Source organism: Emydura macquarii, unplaced genomic scaffold (genome assembly GCF_026122565.2).
Source record: "Emydura macquarii macquarii isolate MOO-44397 ecotype Brisbane River unplaced genomic scaffold, CSIRO-AGI_Emac_v2 contig_71, whole genome shotgun sequence".
Classification (NCBI taxonomy): domain Eukaryota; kingdom Metazoa; phylum Chordata; order Testudines; family Chelidae; genus Emydura; species Emydura macquarii.
In genome coordinates this window covers 1,621,343-1,636,392 of record NW_027130208.1, presented here as the reverse complement: position 1 = coordinate 1,636,392, position 15,050 = coordinate 1,621,343, and the positions used below count along the sequence as shown (strand labels likewise).

Genomic DNA, 15,050 nt, shown 5'->3' with positions numbered 1-15,050 from the left:
TTTTTTTAACTTGGAACAACCTGCTCAGAAAATTGGTTGGTTCAAACTGGGATACGAAGGCCCAGTTGCTTAGAACATCATCCCTTGCCCTCGGCTACTCAACAGCAGAGCACCGTGCTCTTGTCTGGTGTCACTCATCTCTGACAAGGCCGGTCGAGGTAGAGCGTAACAAAGCTACTTGTCTTGTTACCGGGACTTTACTGGCGACTCTGTTGCCATGGCTACTGATACTTAGCAACATAGCACCACCCCACCTTCACCATGAGAAGGCCTCTGTCACACTGTTGGCCAAGATCCATGAGAATAGCGACCTGCCATTGTACACAGACCTCATCAACCACACACACCCCCCCGCTCACCTGTCTTTTAGACGCCCTTTATGGTCATTTATGCCAATACAGGACGTGACGGTGGAATCTGCTTGGCACAATGAGTGGTCAATGACGACAGTCGTTAATCACTCTCTCGTCACTGACCCAACCATCTGTCCACTAGGTCCAAGGCACCCGTGGTCATCTCTGAACTGTTTTCGAACAGGACAGGGCAACTGTGCAGCCAATCTCTTTAAATGTGTTTTTCTAACGCTGCATGATGCAGCTGCGGTCAACTCCAGACTATGTCACATATTATTGCCGAGTGCCCGCTGACTTATTTCGACGGCGAGCTACCGGCTTTCCACCTGGTTGATGATGACACCATAAAATGGCTGGGCACATTGCGCATACGCTGATAATATTGGTGTATTTCCCCTTGAGCATCATGGCATTCAGTGAGACATTGTTACCAGGTGAGTCCGTCGTGTCCTGGCACCTCCTCTCACCTCCTATGGTCCAGTCTTTTATTCACCTTGACAAGAGTCTGCGCTAGCGGCATATGGCAGGGATTGACCCAGCAGAGGCGTCAGTTTCTGGAAATGGCCAAACCATGTGTCTCAACCCATCGCTGTTTCTCCAGGACTCTGATTTGATTTTAAACACAAATTCCTGTCAGTTCCCACAGCTCTCCATAGACCCAGCAGGAACTGGAGGAGGTACCTGTCACCCACGTCTACACATCGGAAGCAGAAAAAGATCTTCTTGTGGGTACTTATTAACTTCATCCTGAGGGTTAGAAAGAAGCCGCTGAGGCAAGTTGCAGACATTGTAGTGACTCAAGGGGAAATCACCAATATGGTTGGCACTATTCTTTGGGTTCTCAACCGGAGACACGCAGAGGTCTTCCAGGGGGTACATCAGCTCATCCAGATAGTTACCTAGTTTTACAACGGACTACATCAAAAGCACTAGCAGAGTTGGTACACACTACAATTTCATACAGCCAATGACGTTATACTGCGCTATATGCTATACACTGAAATGCAAGTACAATCTTTATATTCCAGTTGATTATATAATTATATGGTAAAAGTGAGAAGTGAGCAATTTTTCAGCAACAGTGAGCTGTGACACCTTTGTATTTTTATGTCTGATTTTTCAAGCAAGTAGTTTTTAAGTGCGGTGAAAGTTGTGAGTGTGCAAGACAAATCAGCCTCTTGAAAGGGGCCTAGTAATCCGGAAAGGGTGAGCGCCACTGTTCTCGCGCAGATATAGACCGCTGTACGGAGCGAGTTACTTCACGAGGCCCTTGACTTTGATATTGCTGACCAAGAGGAAGATCATCAGCTGGTGAAAATCAGCGTAGCAGCTTGGACTTCCATGGCGCTACGCTGATTTATGTCTGGTGAGGATCTGTCCCCAGTTGTTTATCTGTTGATGAGAGGAAATATTGGAAGGCAATCATCCAGCATGTGGAGTGAAATCCTGGCTCCATTAAAGTCAAAGGCAAAATTACCATTGACTTCAGTGGAGTCAGGATTTCATCTGTGGTCTCTGAAAGATATAACGGTGCACAATATTACCTCCACCTTCATCCAATCTGTTCTCAATGTGCTGAGATTAAAAGGAGATTTATTAAAGACACGTATGGGCCAGGAGGAGAAGTCTTTACAAAGTTTCCTGAGACGTTCCCAGTTTATTTTAGAGCTTGCATACACGGTGATGGTTCACTAATGTCACAGCCAGGATGAATAGCAAATATATCTAGTCAGTAGGTTCATCCCCTCGCCATGCATTTCAGGAAGGATAGTTTTCTGCCATACAGAGCTTTGAAAAGCTGAGGATCTGACCTTGCTGATGACATGTCTGATCCTTCGTGTTGTTTATTTAGTTTGGTAGTTTTAAATCGCAGGGAAAAACTGCCATGCAAAAAGCTCTAGGGTGCCTAGCAATTAATTAGACAAATGACAACCACCTAGCAGCAAGAAATAATCCGATAATGAGTTAACTTAGCCAGCTAATAAATCAATGCAGCAAACACCTCTTTAACTCCCACGCCCAGGAATAGCCCTTAAACCTTTCCCCACGTCGCTGTCAAATTAATGGCTTTTGAGGGTTAACATTAATGATTCATTTTTATAATCTTTCCCCATTTACTTCATAGGCGCTATATTCATTACACTGATTGAGTCTCTTGGACTGTACCTAATAAAAATATAAGGCCAGCTCCTCCGGAGGAGGAAGTCCACTTGGTTTCACAGACAGCTCGCTGGGAGGTCCTGTGTTTAAGGAACTGGTCTGGGACACGGGAGATCTGCGTCAATTAGTCACGTCCTGGCTGCACTACAGACATCCCTGTGTGATGCAGTTCTCCAGCTGTAAAAATGGGGATAATAATCCTTCCTTTCTTCCCCTCTGGCTGTCTTGTCTATTAGCTCATAAGCGCTCCAGGGATAGGAATTATATGTACAGCACTGAGCACAGTAGGGCCCCAATCTCAGCAGGGACTTCTAGGCACAGCCATAATCCAGATACAAAGTCATCCTTCTCATTTCCGCCTGAGAACTGCCCATTTTCGCTTTGAGACTCTTGTCTTTATTTTCCCAAGCTCCTCATGAGTCACGATTAAATTACAAAACCCGAACAGCTCAGGGTCACAACATTAATCTACAGAATTGCTACAATAGGAAAAACAACATGAGGAATATGCCATCCTGGGTGACTGCTCAGGACTACTGTGGATAGGAGAAGTAAGAAAAATAACCATTCGTGCTGATAACACACTGGTGTGAGCTGTCAGCGCATTGCATTGGCTCAGGGTACCGAGTACAGGAATTTCAGCTTCGCCAGTAATATTGGGTGCGTTTGCAAACCATGAAATGCATTGTCCGAAGGAGCCGCTCCAGATAAGTATCACCTAGCAACCAGCTGCACTGGCACAGTAACCTTCAGGGAGCCGTGGAGAAACACAAAGGCTTTTTGTTATTCCCGAAAACTTAAGAGCACAGGTTGGAATTGTTTACTAATTTAGATGCCAAAATGAATCTTAGCTCAAGTAACTTCCAGAAGAGCAGGTCTGATGTGGAACGCCATGGCTCCATGTGGCTCCTTTAAACGTCTGTGCTCCCCGAAAGAATCATCCCTCTCAGGGCAGAGCCTGTACCCCCCGCCACGTGTACGGGAACCCCTTGAGAACAGAGCAGAGGGGCTGCACCGCAGAGCGTGGCAGCCTTATGCGTAGGCATGGGAGGCCGTGCCAGTGTAACAGATTCACTACACAGCCCTCAGCGGGGCCGGGCAGTAAACTGCCAGGGGCTAGCCTGTATCCAGGCAGTCCCTCGCGGAGTCGATGAGCCCAGGACCTCAGGCAGGGCGGGGCGGGCAAGTAGTCTATAGCTCTGGCCCTCAGGCAGGGCAGGCAAGCAAAGCGTCTAGAGCCCAGACAGGCTTCGCAGGCCGGGTGAGGCTGTCACCCCAGGTCGCAGGGGCCAGGCCGCTCCTCTAGGCTCCCCTCAATAGGCAGCTCCTCGGCGGTGCAGCGGTCGGGCTTGCGTCCCAGCCCCAGGGGAGAGACGTCCTGCTCCGCCAGTGACTCCCCTGACTGATCTACAGGGCCTGGCTTTTATACTTCCCCTTCCTGTCCCACCCCTGCACTTCCGGCGGGCGGGTGGTGCCGTACCTGGGCTGCCCACCCGATGGTGTGGGTTGGCCCCTCGGCGTCGGCCTCAGAGGAAGGCCATCCCGCTTCACGACACAGGAACACGGCAGCATCTTAATGAGTTTTTAGCCTCTCATTTCTTCTGTTTTTACCTGTTATCTGATACTGAGCCGCTACAGGCTTCTCCTTGGTCCCACATCTGCCCTAGCAACGAGTCACTTGGGATCTGAAGGCAAGTTTAAATCCTGCTCTCCTCCCCTGGATGTGCCCCCAGGGAACGTGCAGATCCAGAGCGGAGCAAAATCCACTGGCTAGTCCAAGACCAGTATGGAGAGAGCCGCAGCCATCCCCTCTTGGACAGAAATCTAGTCGTACGTGCTAGGAGATTGAGAGAGGCCAGGGCAATGGGACTAGTGGGAGAACCTCTGAGCGGCTTGAAGGCCCACTCTGAGGGAGAAGAATTACATTTGGGCTGTCACTCTGTGTACAGGTGAAACAGGGAGCCTGAGTTACTGTAAATAAAACTGCACGCATTGCTGCTGTACAATGGAAGTGACTAGCCTGAGGAGAGTGAGCCTACGTTCATAATCTGACACTTGATGTTAGATCCATGTACTGCAAGTATTCAAATAAGAAAGGAGTGTGTCTGGTGAGCAGTGCAATACACCAAGGGCCAGGGCTGCTGGGTGTGGCACTTTGCAGCAATACAGAAAATTAAATATTTCCTCTTATTTGCGCCACTTCCCGGCAAATGAGAGAATGAAGATGATAACTGTCAAAGGCATTAGAACAGAACAGAACAGTAATGCTAACATGCTAATACCTAGCTGGACAGACAAACATATATGGATATTGGACTCTGGATCATAGCAGGTCTGTGACATCCTGATTCTTAGCTTTCAGTCTAGAACTTCGCGCTTGTACTTAAAGTTAGCCTGGATCTGCTCTGTTTGGGTTTTGCTGAAGTTCTTCTGGAACTGTCTTTTTGAACGGTTTCTTGTGTCTTTGCTGCTGTGCAACAATTACTGTGGATGTGGAGTTCTGCTGAAATGCCAGCAGCTCTAGACCCCAAGAGAGGTTTGCTTTAATTGTGTATTGTGTAACTGTGCTATTTAAATGGAGGACACTCATTTTTCTGATATGGCTTTTGAGAAAGAGAGCGCGCAAGAGCCCTTCTGTACATGTCAGAACTGCCCTTTTCAAACTTCGTCCTATTTTTGCATCTGGGTGTTCAGGATTTTGTGTGTGCATGCACATGCATGTGCAGGTATAGAAATACATGCCAAGCAGCCATTCAATATCTGATTTTACGATTCTGAGTCAAAAGGAAACAGTCAGTCAGTTAACCAAAGGGAAACTCTTTAAATTCTCCAGTACACCCAGTAATATTAAAAACCAGCATTGCCCCCAAATCCTTGGCTAGCTGTTTGTAGCCTGATTTACAGTTCCTGGCTGGCCCATGGGTAGCTTCGAAGAAAACTCATGTCTCTACTCTCCTGGGGCCCTATTCTCTTCAAAGGCCATTGACAAGTACAATGGAAGACTCTTTCCATTGAGGGCCTAGGCTAAGAAGCTAAGAGGTGATGAATTGGACTCTGGGGCTAGCGGAGGTGATAGCTCCTCGCTACATTGGTCCTCCTTCCCGAGCCACGGCCCATTATGGGGTCGGCAGAGAAGGGTGTGAAGTCCCTCTCCGTCTCTGCTGGGGGGAGCAGGCCATGATTCCAGCAGCCAGAGGTTAGAGACGGTGAGATGCAGAAGGCGCGTGTGAGGTACTGGGGCTCTTCGTGTGGGTGAGCTGGGTCCGACTGAGGAGGAGAAACTCCCCTCAGACACACAGAAAAGTCACCACTTGCATTTCCCTCTCTTCTCGTTTACAGAAAGAATACTCCCTTCAGTCCCCGGTGCAGAATGGAAATGGGAAACATGTTGTCAACGGCTCAGGTGAGTGCCTCAGGCGAGCCAGGCCGGGGTGGGAATGGCACGTCTGTTCTGTTCTGTTCTGTTCTGTTCTGTTCTGTTCTGTTCCACCAAGCAATGGGATCTTCAAAAGGCAAACTGGGAAATGTCCATTTTGCTGTCCCCTCGGTGTTTCTGAGCCCCCATCTACTAGGGGGTATGCGTTGCTAGGAAACACTGCCAGGATGGGGGGCCAGGGTAGGGATGTCAGAACAAAGTTTCCAGCCAGGCAGTCCTGTATCAGCACACAGAGTGGAGGAGAGTTACTGAAACACAGTATTTAGTAGAGGAACATTTGAGGCCAGAGTGTGACGGGTTCTGTGCAGGGGCAGAAGGGGCTGCAGGAAACCCTCTTGCCAGCCAAGCCACGACCTCCGTAGGGGCTGGGAGCCCAAGGAACATGCAAGTCCCATGCCATGGGTGGTCTTGTATCCAGGGGCCATGGTCTTGCTCCTCATCGAGCCAGCGCAGTTGAGTGGGTGAGGCGGGACGTGCACACAGCTCCTCGTACAAGGGTACGGAGCTGCCCCAGAACCCCTGGAGGAATTCGGGTGGAGCCAGCCAGAGCAGCCCTGAGACCTCCAGCGACAGCAGAGCCCTACCCCCTATGGCGCAGGCTGTGGAGTGCCAAGGGCCCGGCAGCCCTAAGGTTATTAAGCCAATATTATGGCAGGCTGGAAATCCACGTGCAGCGTCACGTTAGTCTCCCACACTGCCAGCGTCACCCAGGGCACCCAGCAAAACAGCCACCCCCCGCAGGGTAACTCCGCCCTGGCACCCCTACTTCTTTCCAGGTTGTGAAACACTCAGCCCCATCCCGGACAGCTTACAGATGCGCTGCGGTGGGACCGCGGTGCTCACACGGCCCCGAGTGAGCCCGGACAGCGGAGCGGGGTGTCTGCTAGGGGGACAGCAGAGGGGCCCTCTCACCCCAACCCCCGAATTTCCCTCCGAACCCCAAAAGGAACCGTTCTGAGGGGTGGAAAGTATCTCTCCCCCCACGTCCCTCTCACCGGTGCGTGGGGATGGCCCCTGCTGAGACTGTTAGTCCCATGAGAGCAGCGGAGCTTGGGGCGGAGCTGTCCTGCCCACAAACATGCAGGAGAGGGGTGAGGCTCTGTGGGGGATGGGCAAAGCCCCCGAACCAGTGATGCTGGCACCACTGGTGAGTCCTTGCTGATAAGCAGCTTATCCAAACCGCCTCCTCCCCCCTTCTCTCACAGGCCCACCCATGGCAGCCTCTGCCTTCCTGCTCATCGTCAGACTCGCCCCTTCCTCCCTCCATGACCCTGTTCCCTTCCCTTCTTCTTCTTTCCCCTCACTCCTGTGAACTCGCCCCAGCCTGCCCTTCTCCCGCCCCCGGCTCTGCTCGCAGGCGGCATGCCTGGTGTGACCCTGAGCCTACGGGCTGTGCAATATGCTGACGTGGGCCATGTGAACAGAAGTGCCTGAGCTAAGCAGCCTCCTCTTTCGTCCCAGTCCAGAGCGCTTTTGTTTACTGCAAGTTGTAGGGGCCTGTGGTTTAGGTGCTGAAGGTCCCGGGTTCAAACGTCCCCCCCATAACCATGGTGTCTGCACCTCTGTGTTGCTGTGGTTTGTGACACTTGTACCTGTTTTGTCGTGTAGATTGTAAGCTCGCAGGGGCAGAGTTCTGCTGACAATAACACTGTTGCCCTGGACTGATGCTGCAGTGGCTTACCCAGAGCGGTGGGGAACGTGTGCCCACCTTTGGACAATCTGGTTGTCTCTGCAGGTCTGTGTAACGCAGCTCTCAGGGCAGCTGGGCGGTGATTCTGGCACCTCTGTCAGCTCCATGGGCTGCTGTCCAACGTGTAGGACTCACTGGGAACGTCCTCGCCTAAGCTGTTGCTCCAATCACTTGTCACACGTGAAGCTGTTTCCTTCCGATGGAAAAAATCGACTCATTCCTGAGCATTGGGCTAGCCACTTGCTCTGGAAGAAATGCCCCCACGCTGAGCACTGAACAGCAGGAGAGCGATTTGGAGCGGGACTGACAAAGCAGTGCAAAGGAGTTACTACGGCTCCCCTCACACAATAGGCATGTCATATTACAGGATCCCGGGGGAATGGTTTTGTTAGAGCAGAATGTGCCTGTCAGCAGGGCAGGGCAAAAGCTGTGCAGCAACTCGGCTCACGTGACTGTTTATTCTCGCTCCGTCTGAAAAGATCTTACAGGAGCGAGAGCACTGAGCAGGGCACAGCCAAAAAGTCATGCACACTTAGACTTGCCCAGCACTGAGAGAAGACGCTGACTCTGACTGCACAATCCAGAGACGCTCAGAGACCTGGAGCTCATGTCTCGGAGGGCGGAGGACCAGGTGAGGGTACCACCTGGAGCTACTGGACTGTACAGAGCAATGCTGGTCAAATCAGGTAAGCCCAGGTGTCTCTGGCAAAAGTCTCCCTGGTGACTCTATGGCAGCACCAGAAATTTCCATTCAACCTCTTGCCTGCTCTTTCCTTGCATTGGCTTTGACAGTAGCAAAGGTGCAGTATTTTATGAGCTCTCCTGGAGCTGTGCTGGAATCCTCTGCACAACATACGTGTTTATCTAAGGGACTATTTTACAGCTAGTTTTAAGTCATGTAACTCTTCTGAGATCTCTCTTTCCTTTAAGCCTTCTGCAGCTCACAGGCTTTTTCTGCCTCTCCAAATGGACCCATATTGTAAGCAATGCGATGCTGTAATTCCCATGTTTTGTTTGGAAGGGAATTATGCTGGAAGAAGACATATGCTAATGAAATCCCTGCTGTTTAACTTTGGGGATTTTGCTCTGTGCACTTTTAAATATCTCAGGGCTACCTAAAAACATTTGCTGGTGATTGGGACAATGGGATCTTTTCATCAGGACTATGCCAAAAGCAGAGAGCAAATCTGTGATGATATATTAGTAATGAATTTGTGATTAGCAACAAAACGTAGGATTTCCAGGCATCCCTCACTTCTTAACAAAAAATAACTAAGCTGCTGCACTGGTAGTAATTAGCAATACATGCTTTCGAGAGAAAAGCCTTCTACGTCCCTTAAAAATGTCAACAGTAATGCTCCCAAATCCTGCAGTCACATTCTCATTTGACCACTCCCATAGAGTACCTGGCATGTTTTTATATATGTAGAGTGCTTGGCATTTCAGAAAAGCTTTGCACTGAGCCCGCTTGTTAATTGTTAATCGAGGCAGGGGTCCAAGGACTGTCGTGTTTATTTAACTGTCACAAGCTGAGAAATTTTCAACTGAATTGTTAACTAATTTACCAGATTTCAACTTGCTTCCACTACAGAAAGGATTTGGCTGTAGGGATAACTTTATAAGCAGTTTCAAGCATAGCTGAAACACAGTCAAATCTGTGAGTTGTAAACACCTTATAATTCTGTTTGTTGAAAAATAAGCCAGTGTTTTTTCTTGAGAAGTCAGGTAGGGAGCACAACGGGCGCAGGCCCAGGTGTCACCTCCAACCCTTTTGGATTTGGACACTCTTGGAAGGTATCAGTGCTAGCAGCCGGTTCTCAGTAGACACTGGACCACTCTAAGTTACATTGGCATAAATCTGGAGGGACTCCATTACGTTTCATGGCGTTTCTCTGAACTTAATTTGCAACAGTATAGATGGCAGCAGAATTTGTCCCCATGTTTTCGAGAATGGCAGGCAGAGTTGTGAATGGGTGAGGCCGTGGGAATAGTAGTGAGTACCAGCACCTAGAAGCCATGAATGGGTGTGTTGTTCCTTGCACAGTTGATTTTGGATGTAGCAGGGCAAAGCTCATTCCCAGTAAAACCTGGTAATGTGCAGCAGGTTACTGGATCCATCTAGCTTAGGCCAGTGGTAACGCAGAGCTGTTACCACCTGGGAGCTGTCGACCTACATGGAAATAAACAGTGTAGTCTCCTCCCAGCAGATGGGACCCTCAGGGGAGCGCACACTACTGCTGCCTGCGTGGCACTTGTTCTGTGGATGAACAGAGATCTCCATCCCCCAGGCTATCGGCCTGGTACCTTTCACCTAACAGTATATCAGGTTGTAGAGATCGGACAGAACGTGGTAGAAAATCTGTTGTAGAGAACAGGGTGGCACTGGCACTGGGAAAAGACAATCCATTGGTCTTTCCAGTTTCTAATTTCTATGAGAATAGAGCCATAAGTTATTTATACTTGCTTGTCTATTAGCTGAAACACATAGATCATCTCCTGCTCACTCCTGTGAGTAAGTCTATGCATGGGAGTAGTCCCAGCAAAGCCACGGTTACACCTGTGTGTCTCTGCAAAATTGGGCCCTAAAAGACTGTAAATTGTGCTATGATCTCTTTCCACATGGCATCTCTGGGGCGGGGGAAGGGCTCCATTTCAGAGTGAGTAAGTCAGACAGGGAAGCCACCTGTCCTGTGCTGAGTGGGACACTCTGAAGTGTTCCTTGTATGTTTGTTATCTCTGAACCTGACTTCAGGAACACAGTTAAAAATCCAGCTGACAATCGTTTCTGTGGCTGCTGTATAAAAATGTGAGCTGACAGTGGTATCAAGATTTCTTTGCTTTCCCCCAGCAACAGTTTGTACCACAAAAGGCCATTTCCTTAGCCTGCAAACAATCTTTGGAGAGATTGCCTTTGCTGTAAGATGAGCTTAATAAATTAGTGGTGAACAGTTTCTTTCCACACCCAGAGTAACATATAGCAAGCACATAGATGCAGACAAAGCACACACTGCACCTGGCCTGAAATCACATGGATCTTAATTTAACTATAAAAAAAAATCAGTTGGCATTATATAAAACTAGGAGCGTGATGCTGAAGAAGCTACAGCCTATGCAACCCCGGTGAAGTCAGTGTCACATGGGGTGCATACCCAGGCGACTACTCAATACAAGAAAGGGCCTAAAATGATCTGCACCCCTTTCCTTCCCATAAAAAGCTACTTCTTGCAGAAGGCTACTGAAATCTGTAATGCCATTAATGTTTTCGTTCTCTTTCTGACATCGTGCCCTCTGTTCTTTGTTTTGTCCCTGAATTTTAGTCTTGATCAAAGCTTAGAGAACCAGCAATGTGTGCATTTGCTGCTCTTATTTCGCATGTTAGGAATCATTTCCCAGGGCGATCACATCAGGTTACGTTTGCCCTATTGCATGATAACTACTAGCATTAGGCTTTGTTAATTATTTAAAACTATAGATTAAAAGCGGACAAAAGATTTTTGTCTTGCTTTGGAGCCTGCCCTGTTGCTCCTCAGAGCTCTAACTGCCCAACACAAGGGTGAGTGATGAGATGGGGAATGTCTGCCAGGTCTCTGGTTATACCACCCCTTGATGGCATGCAGACAAAACACTGTAAACTCCAGGCACAGCGAATTCCAAAAGCTGCCTACATGGCAGAGACTAAGAACTCAGACCATTTTTTTAAAAATAAATAAGATTTTTCTTTAAAAAATAATGATGATGCCAATGATGATGACAGTAATGATAATTAGCATCTGCCAGTCGTAGGGCTTTCTGTAATGCTAATTGTTATGTCTATCACCACTGCAGACACTAAGCTAATGTAAGGGAATCAGGTTGTCATTTTGTCCCAGAGATGATCTTTGTTAATAGTGAGACTCAGAACGGTCATTGCTCTGAATCACGTACTGTAGATTTTAACCCTTACGCATCTGTCTAAAGGATTCTAAACACCACTGAATCTCTGGTAAATTCTAGGATGCGTTCACTTTTGATCCTATAAACAAAACAGTTTTGCATTTGGCTGTGTTCTTAAGCTACTGACACCTAAGGGTGTAGAACGAAACTTTCCAAACAGTTCATTTTCTTGAGGTTTGGAAGATTCAAGAGGATCAGGCCACCTCAGCATTCAAAATGCTTCTCACTTAGAAGCTAGGTTGTTAATTTCATGCAAGACACATATTCCCAGTGGCTAAGGAATCCTAGCTGTGCTGCTCCTAACTGTGACAAAATAGGAACCAGCATGTGGCTGTTTTATTGCTCTGTGTCTTCAGAGTAATGTCCAGGAGGAACCGTGGCTGTGGCAAGTAGCTGGTGTCTCTCTGGTTAGGATTCTTTTGCAAATCTAACTTGAGGCATCTCTGACCTGTAAACATCAGGGCAGATCCTGGCATAGCATCATTGACTTCAGTGGACACTCATATGACAATTTACTCTAGCTGTAGTTTTGCCCAAAGACCTTACCTTGGGAATTATAAAGCAAGGCGAACACCACGAAACAGCAACTCATGACAGATTAACACTTCTTTTGTGTTTGTCAGAACAAATAGCTGTCACTTTCCCACAGCGTGAGATTATACCAAAGTCATGGTGCATTTCAGCAGTGTTGGGAAACAGATCAACAGATCTATTGATGGTTGAAAATGGGACCTAAGGTTCATTCGGAGACTGAGACATGTTAAGGTTACTTTGGTAGCGTGTCAAGAGAACTGTAGAGGGATTCAAAACTTGCATGACTTCTCCAGCATAACCTGAGGTTCAAAGCGTAACAAAGAGCCTCTTTCCTGTTGATGTGTTAGTGTATCTTTTAGGTCTTTGGGCTACAAAACAGCCTACACCTAAACATTTCCAATCTTATTTCTTTCTAGTAATGTACCAAAACAATTCATCTAAATAACTGCAGGGCTATGACGTACACTGTCAAGAGGCAAGAAATTCAAATTGAAGGATAATCACTTTGCCTTAACTCATTCTTTAGGACATGCATATGGCATAGACATAACACTGTGTCTGGCACCGCATTTAGGGCCAGATTCAAAGTCCATTGAAGTCACTGGAAATGCTCCCACTGATTACCCTACTCTTTGGATCAGATCCATAATCTGCCTTCATGCACTGATCTGAGACCCCTTGTAAACTGCCTCAGCGGGCTAGTGTCAGGCACCTTGTGAAGGGCCCGCAGACAGCCAGGCCCTGGAGCTGTTCAGAAGTTCTGGGGTTCACTTATTTGAAATGCACACGTTCAAATTTCTGGAAAATATGACTTTTATTTTTAAAATGTGCAGGGTTTTTAAAGTACGTAATTCATCACAAAAGCTCCCTTGGAACGATAGTATTATCCATTGTCCTGGGACGCTAAACCTGGGAACCTCTATGTTATACGGTGATAAGGTGACACTTCTACTACTTAGGTGTATGGATTCTGAGATAGCAGATGGCGCCTTTGGTCGACAGGGACTCTTTCAGTTAAGATTTAGGGATTTTTAATATGTGGGTACCGAACTGCTAGCCCGTAACAGGTCCCTCGTGTCCCGGGGTATTGTCAGCGTGGATGCCATGTGTGGATGTGAGACGCCAGGAGTTCTAGGTTCATGCACTAAACAGCCTTGTGGGATCGGGCCTGACCAGCTGCAGTAATCGCTCTGCTAAGCAACCAATCTACAACTCTTCCTTCCTTCCTGTTTCTGAAAAGATCGCATCCATGTTTAAAGCCAGGAAGACCCGAAGAGGTGCCTGCGCTTTTGCCACCGTAGGTGCACAGGAACCCTTGATGCACTCACGCGTCAAAGAGTAGTGCTGGTGCACGTAGACACGTGCATGCACAGAGCTTCCAGCTGCCGGCAGCAAAGGCGGCTTTGCTTGCCAAAGCCAGGTGTATGGACATAGGTCCCTATTCAGGAAAGCACTTGAGCACGCGCTGAACTCCCATTGGTTCATTAGCAATGAGTGATGCGGCAGCAGCGCTGAGCAAAGATATCTTCATTCAACATGCACAGAGGCCAGTTTTATATCCTGAGAGGCCCGTGTGTGTCCGGTAGTAGCCTTGCCCACTTTATACTCCTGAGTCCCTGGTGAACCACCAAACTGCGTCCCTCCTGAAACCTGACCCTCTTTCTCCAGTTCCACGCAGTGTGGTGCACCTTTGACGTCCGTGTTAACCTTAGGTGTGTGCTTTGCTACTATATATCACTGCGTTTTGTTTCTTGTGTAACCAGGGGTGAAATTGGGTGCTCAGGTTACAGACTCCTTAAAGTCAGGGAGTCCTGCTAGCTCACCTGACCCAGCCCTAACCATGGCGATGTGAGTGATAGCCCATTGTTCCATTTCACACGATGGCCAGGGGCATTTCTGCAATACAGACGTTTGCTGGTAGTGCACAGTCCAGGCTGTCATACACTGCATTGCAAATCGTGATACCAGCTTGAAGGAAAGAGCTTCATTTGCATAGCTCACAAGGTTAGCCAATGTCAGCCCTTTCGTGTACGAAGACAGGCTTAGCTGAGATGTCTCAAACTCATTCCACCCTCTGGCCATGTTGGTGCCAGATTTCCACTGGTGAGGGCACTATGCTTGCATAGCCGTCTGGCAACGTGTGGCACTTCAGCCATCTTTGGGAGTAGAAGGCGGTCAGAACGCTGCAGAATTTTCCATCTTCCCAGTGAGTTTTCAATGGCCTTTGCCAAAACCTTCTTGCCTCTATGCAACAAAAGAGACTGAAGTGCTACAGGAATTAGCAAGTGCAATGGTGTCACAGTGTCACAGCAAGGAAAGGCCACGTCGGCCATTCCTAACTGTAATGGCGTTGGGTTTTTTAAAGCTAACAGTGAGATCTTTGTGTGCCGTTGATTCTAGCCTTAAATCTCTGCTGCTTATTTAATTTCCTGCCTGCCTTCACCTAGCTGTTATTCAAAAGATATTAACGCTCTTGCTATTTTTTTAAACATCTCTCCCAGATCTCGACACAATTGCTTCATGCAGATGGTTTTTTAATATAATTTCTGCAAAATGCAGCATTCTGGGGGGAGGGGGAGTTGTTTTTTAAGTTGAGTTGATACAGCCTTTTCAAAGGAATTGGCTTGGGCAGGAGAACCTTGGTGAAAGTTTGAGTTGCTATGGAGACCTGTTGTGTTTAATATTTGTGCTTTGGCAGCCAAAACGCAGCTTGCGTTTAGACCCCCACTGTCATGTCAAATTCTTGGAAACGACTACGAGATTCATCAGCGCGGCAGCTGAGCATGTTGTGTGCATAATGTATATGATTTCAGAGCCTCAGAGTAACAGCAGAACCATTCCAACCAGCTCTGAGGAGCCACACTGACAGACAGCATATGGCGTTGTGGCAGAAGTTGATGACTTATGCAATGCAGAGTCTCCCATAAAAGTGTTGTTACTAGAC

General features: G+C 48.1%; 1 protein-coding gene across 2 annotated transcripts in view; it reads left to right on the top strand.

The window, feature by feature from the left end:
- FAM107A (family with sequence similarity 107 member A) overlaps positions 1-15,050 on the top strand; it is a 57,787-nt gene that overhangs the window by 23,778 nt on the left and 18,959 nt on the right. The window contains exon 2 of one of the 2 annotated variants that reach the window (XM_067541292.1): positions 5,853-5,916. In XM_067541292.1, coding sequence (XP_067397393.1) covers positions 5,853-5,916 — 64 coding nt within the window. Of the gene's footprint in view, positions 1-5,852; positions 5,917-8,098; positions 8,326-15,050 lie in introns of those variants that run through there. The other variant, XM_067541302.1, reaches the window with a different exon arrangement.